At 50.0% G+C, this 6,000-nt stretch overlaps 1 protein-coding gene across 1 annotated transcript in view; it reads right to left on the bottom strand.

Annotated features, from left to right (window-relative positions):
- Positions 1-993: 993 nt before the first annotated feature.
- The window catches only part of NDUFA10 (NADH:ubiquinone oxidoreductase subunit A10), a 52,288-nt gene continuing 47,281 nt past the window's right edge, over positions 994-6,000 (bottom strand). Inside the window, exon 10 of the mRNA XM_078154601.1 lies at positions 994-1,386. Coding sequence (XP_078010727.1) covers positions 1,318-1,386 — 69 coding nt within the window. The 3' untranslated portion in view covers positions 994-1,317. The remainder of the gene's footprint in view (positions 1,387-6,000) is intronic.

The raw sequence follows: 6,000 nt of genomic DNA, 5'->3' as shown, positions 1-6,000 counted from the left end.
CTCAGTAGCCTCCAGCACAAAGGCTTGGATGCAAATCCCCATGAAAAACCAATGTTTACAGTGGCTGGCGGTCATTCAGACCTGAAACCACATGCAAAGGGGTCAGGGTGGGGGGGACAGGGGATCTCACCAGTCACCCCGCCTGCATGGTCGTCATTTCCCAGACTGCAGAGTGGTCAGGGTTTAGGAAGACCGAGGACCCTGTAGAGGAGGTGGCAGCCCTCACGAGGCACACCCTGAAGATAATTAAAAAGATTTTTCTTTCTTTCTCCTCTGCTCATAATGGGTTTGTGTGGGGGACGTCAGAGCCCTAACGGAGGTGGTTGGCACCAAAGGCCCTGCGTGACTGGCCCGATGCCCGGCAGCACTTTCATTTAATTATTAAAGCGCTCAGTTCCCTGTCGGAAATACAAAATTACAACCACTTAAATATGGTCTGTGTCTCAACAATGGCCAGGAAGCTGCATTTTCACTTCTTGTAAGCTAACATGGAAATGGATTCTGCATCCTTCGCAGGCCCATTGTTCTCAAATTTGCTTCAGCGTCACCCTCTGGATCCTCCACCAGCTTAGCGCCAGCTCTGCCCACATTTCGGCTGACATTACAGAGCAGGAAGGAGAGGCCAGGCCGACTGAGACCACAAACAGGGGTCTTGTCTGGTGGGACTCAAAGTTACTAATTACAACTTTTTCCCTGCATTTTACTTCCTCGACACTGAGCTGGTAATGGCCCATCAGAGGGAGAATTAGGGAGAACGAATGATGATGGCTTTCAGGCAAGCCTCCACCACAATGCCCATTAAGACAAATGCACTGCTGGGCCAATCTGCGGTCACTTTCCTTCCCTCCTTCAGTCTGTCCTCTTTGGGCTTTAGTTTAATACAGCAGTCAGACTGTAGGAGTGAGAGGCAGGACACACCCATCCATGAGGGGAATAAGAACACGCGCGTGCGTGCACACACACACACACGCACACACACACACACACACGCTCTTCAGGGAATTCCACAGAAAAGCTTTTATTTCTTGGAAGTCAGAGGAAGCAAAATACAGACCCTACAGAGGCCAGAGCCCAAGGCAATGGAATAAAGGTATTTCTAGTCCTACCGACCAGTTTGGGGAACTTCTGGCTTTAAACGATACTGCTAGGGATCCGAGGACAAAGCTCGCCTCCTTGGCCCTGCTGATGGGGGGTGCCACAAGCAGACCGTTCTCGGTGACACCATTCCCTTCTTCTATCCCATAACTGGAGGCTCCTTTCTGAGGTGACTGGCTCTTGCACTGTCAGGGCCTGTAACTGCTCCAAGAGAGAAAAGCTTCATTTCAGCCAGATCCACTTGTCTCCCATGTCTGCATTGTAGCCTGTATTACATTTGTGACCTTTCAGCTGAAAAGAAAAAACAAAATCAGTCCCAAGGACTATTTCACAAAGGAACACGACTACTGTCTCATGACGGATTCAGCTACCCCCAGCATGTCTACACACTCTGGAGACCCGGATGACCTACGCTCAGAAATCCCTCTAGTCAAACTCTGATGTCACAGAGTTCCAAGGAAGCACCTTCTCCTGAGGCCCCTTGGGCCCAATTTTCTACAGCCCTATATGTGTCCTGAGGGAAGAAGAGCATCCCAAGGAAATAATCCATGTTGGAGGGATAGACCAATATCAATGCACTGTCGTTATGGAAATAATTCTGCAACAATGAGAGAAATATCAACAAACCTTCTGACCTAGTGATCCCACAAATGGGTCAGAAAAAGACAGCAGTCACACTGAGGCCAGAATGTTCACAACAGCACTTTCTGTGACACCAAAAATGCTGGAGACAAAGAGGATGTCCGTCAATGAGGGAATGACGGGTCAAAGCACCAAACATAACGAGGAATTTCAGAGAAGCCTAGTTAGATGTGACTGAGCTACCGTGGAGTGAAGTAAACAGAACCCAAAGCACTTACAGTGATGTAAATGAAGAGAGCAGGAAAGTAAAACCTAATCCTGGTGCAACTATAATGACCACTCCTGGCTTGGGAGAAAGGTTTAGCAAATACAGCTCCTTCTTCCTTGGAGAGGTGGGGGGCTCTGGCGCAGAATGGTGTGTACACTGTCAGGGATGACGGAGGCTTTGGTTAAAGGTCACTGCTTCACCTTGCTACAAGAGAAGGCACCTAAGGGGGAGTGGCCCAAGGGGCTCTATCTGGAATGCAAGGAACACACTAACAAACAGCATTGGATGAGAACCCAAGCCTCACGCCATTTTGTCCTGGGAACCAAAGGCTCAGTGGCTGCTGTTTCTCTGCCAAGCACTGAGATACGTGGGAACACGGAGAGCAGTTGTCATGAATCACCAGAAAGGGAAGAAGCCGCTTCTACAAGCCCTCGGCGCCCTCTATCTTGGCACCCTAGCAACTTCAAGTCCCCAGACGGGCTTCTCTTCAGAAAAGGGGGACAGCCACAAATGAAAGCCTGTCTGCACCAAGTCACGTGAAATAGTCAGAAGTATAGGTTGTCGGAGCTGACGGGGCCTGAGTGACCTTAGTCTATCCTACTTGACTTATGAATGGAGGAACTGAGGCCAAAGGCCCAGAGAAGGGAGAGACCCAAAGCAAGGCAGTTAGATAGGGGATAAACCAGAACTCATAACTAAACCTACCAGTTAACGACAAATTCAATTTCTCTCCACAAGTGTTCACTGATACTCTACTATGTCTCAGCATGGTCCCAGTCTGCCTGGTGCAAACAGAAAAAAGCAGCATACCTGCCCTCACACAGCTTACAGCTTTACTGGAGGAGATAAGATGCAGGCAGCAGAAATGGTGAAATCTGAACCCCTGTCAAAGAGGTACCAATAACCAGGCGAAAAAGAGGGAGGTGAACACGGGCAGGGAAGGCTTCCCACAAGGGAGGACCCAGAAAGGGTCAAAGTACGGATTCAGGGAGGCTGCCTAAATGAGAAAGGCACGGAGACAGTCAATTCATGGCCCACCCATGGGCCAGGGGAGCCAAAGCTCTCCTTTGTGGAGTCATGAGTGGGAGGCTCAGGGAAGCCCCGTGGCCCACCGTCTCTGGGCAGCCGCTGTCTCCCCTGGCCTCCCCTGGCCTCCCAGGGGGCGAGTCCTTGTGCTCACATACGTCTCTTTCAATTTCACGTGACTCACTTGACTTGTCTTCTCTTCTGCGTCACCGCTACCCTGCCTGCCACCAGAGCAAGGGAAGGCATAACCTGGTACTCTTCTCATTTTTCTTAGCAGGCCCCTCTCCATCTTGAGCACTTTGTGCTGTAAGATGCTGCTCGCACCTAATTACTGCCAGCAGCCTTGTCACGCAGGGAGTCGCCCCTTCTGTTCCCCCGTCAGCACCCCAGTGCAGGACCTCGCCGCTCCGCCCCAATATTGGGTGGCGAGTCTCACCTGGTATCTCCGCCCACACTCGGAGGCTGGTGTTCTTAAAACTCCACATGTTCGCTCTCCCATCTGAAGAGTCTTTGTGTGGCTCCCTGTTGCCTGAATGATTTCGTTTGGCCTTCCCAGGCCCCCACAGTCCCACCCCGACCTGCCTGGGCTGAATGGCCTTCCCAGCCCCCACAGTCCCACCCCGACCTGCCTGGGCTGAATCACCTTCCACCTCCTTTTACCCGAACCCTGCCGTCAGCCGGTGTGGACACCTTGCTCATCCATGAGCTCTCCTGCCTCTGTCCACTCCCCTCAACTGGAAGGTGCTTTCTTTCCTGTCCTTGATTAGTAAAATACTAACCTGCCTTTCCCGACAACATCGGCCAGAAGTCATCCCTCCCTCCTCTCTGCACTTCTTCCACACTTGGCTGGCACTGCCCATAGGGCTGGCATCCTCACCACACCCACACCCTGTACTACAGATAGTCACGTCCAACTCTTCTCTCCTTGAGGGCAGAGACCAGACCTCCTGGGGGCAGCTTTGCAGACTGTTTGAAGATTTCCTCCATGTCACCAAAACAAAACAAAGCCAGTTTTTATCAGCCCTCTCATCTTTGCAGGACTCAAAAGTCAACAAGGTCAAGGTTCTACGCCAGCCAAAGCTTTGTCGAAGTACTTAGCTGCCCTTTCCTCTTCACAGTAAATGGGCCGCTGCATTCTCCTCCAGATCAGACTGCGACAGAGAGGCACCAGCTCTCATGTCCCAAAGACCCAGGGGGAGAGGAATCCCAAAGGGTTAATGCCCATGGATGCGGGGGAGACATCGCAAATGAGTGGAAACTGAAGGTCAGTCACTTAGAAGGCTCCTCCATCTCCCATTTAACAAGACTGATTAGCAAGGATTCACTGGCCATTGTTGGCAATGACCAACGAAAAGGGGCTGAGCTGTTAGTCACAGAACCTGAGTTCAAATCTCAGTGACACCACTTACTCCCTAGGTAACCGTGGGCAGCTGAGGTAGCCTCTGGGGAGACAGTGGTTGGACCAGACTAGAGTAGTTGAGGACCCCCCCAGCTTTCTATCTATGGTCCTGCCCCTGAGGATGAAAGGAGATGCCACCATGAGGCAGAGCATTAAGGCGACAGGACCCTATGGCTACCAGCTCTCAGGGGCCGAGGGGGAAACATGATTACCTTAGTCACTAATAAGCAGCGACACACAGGCACATGACTGCTCTTCCCCTGAGGCGCCACATGTGCAGCTCAATCGTCCTTCCTCATCCCATGCCTGGCCAGCCCTGCCACGATCCTCGATTCTGGATCCCTGTCGCCGGTGCGGCCTGCCCATACGCGCTGAGGAAGCCACCCAGCTGCGTACAAGGGCCCCACAGAACACACAGAGCTGGCAATGCTGGCACGGCTTCTGGCCAAGCTGTTCCCAGCCTGTCTTCTAACCTTTGAGGCACAGGACCAAGCTCGGGGCGGTCCTTACAGAAGGATCTCACCTCCCTCAGACACCACCCAACACCCAAACTCCAAGAGAAGACTTCGGCCTCCATTTTCTTTTGATTAATTTCTTTTGATTTATCAACAATCACTTCCAGAAGCTTTTGAGTTTTAAATTTTTCTCCCCCTCCCTTCCTGCCTCCCTCCCCGACACAGTGCGCAATCTGATATAGGCTCTACACATACATTCCTATTAAACAAGTTTCCACATTAGTGATGTTGTAAGGAAGAATTAGAACCAATAGGAGTAACCACCAGAAAGAGGAAACAAAACAAAACAGAAGAAGAAAAAACCCAGCAAATAGTCTGCTCCCATCTGCATTCAAACTCCATGGTTCTTTCTTTGGATGTGGATAGCATTTTCCATCATGAGTCCTCTGGGATTGTCTTAGATCTTTGAACTGCTGAGAAAGGCTAAATCTATCAACGTTAGTCATCGCACAATGTTGCTGTTACTGTGTACAACGTTCTCCTGGTTCTGCTCACTTCACTCAGCATCACACCATATGAGTCTTTCCAGGTTTTTCTGAAGTCTGCCTGCTCATCATTTCTTATAGCACAATAGTATTCCATCACATTCATATACCACAACTTGCTCAGCCATTCCCCAACTGATGGGCATCCTCTCCATTTCCAATTCTTTGCTACCACAGAAAGAGCTGCTATGAATATTTTTGTACATGTGGGTCCTTTTCCCATTTGTTTGATCTCTTTGGGATACAGCCCTAGAAGTGCTATTACTGGATCAAAGGGTATGCACATTTTTGTAGCCCTTTGGGCATGGTTCCGTGGCCGCCATTTTCTTAAGGTTTTGGGTTAAGCACAGAAGAAACGCTTCCATCTTGCTCTGTTCCTCTTCTCACTGCAAACATTCATTCGAGAGATAATCTAGCAATTGTCCTTTTAACTTGTATTCCAGTTAGAATCAACAGCTATTAAGTGCTTACTGTATGCCAGGCAATATACAAAGCGATGGAGAAACAAAGAAAAAACAAAAAAATGATCCTTGGTCTCAAGGGCCTCACAATGGGAGACAATAGGTGCATAATTCAAAGCTGGGAAAACAGAGTTAGCAGAGAGACTTTTTATTTGCTCCAATTCCTGGC

Source organism: Phascolarctos cinereus, unplaced genomic scaffold (assembly GCF_003287225.1).
Source record: "Phascolarctos cinereus isolate Bilbo 61053 unplaced genomic scaffold, phaCin_HiC Scaffold_5;HRSCAF=322, whole genome shotgun sequence".
In the NCBI taxonomy this organism is placed as follows: Eukaryota; Metazoa; Chordata; class Mammalia; order Diprotodontia; family Phascolarctidae; genus Phascolarctos; species Phascolarctos cinereus.
Note: the sequence above shows the minus strand (reverse complement) of the source record. Positions and strands in the feature narration are given on the sequence as shown.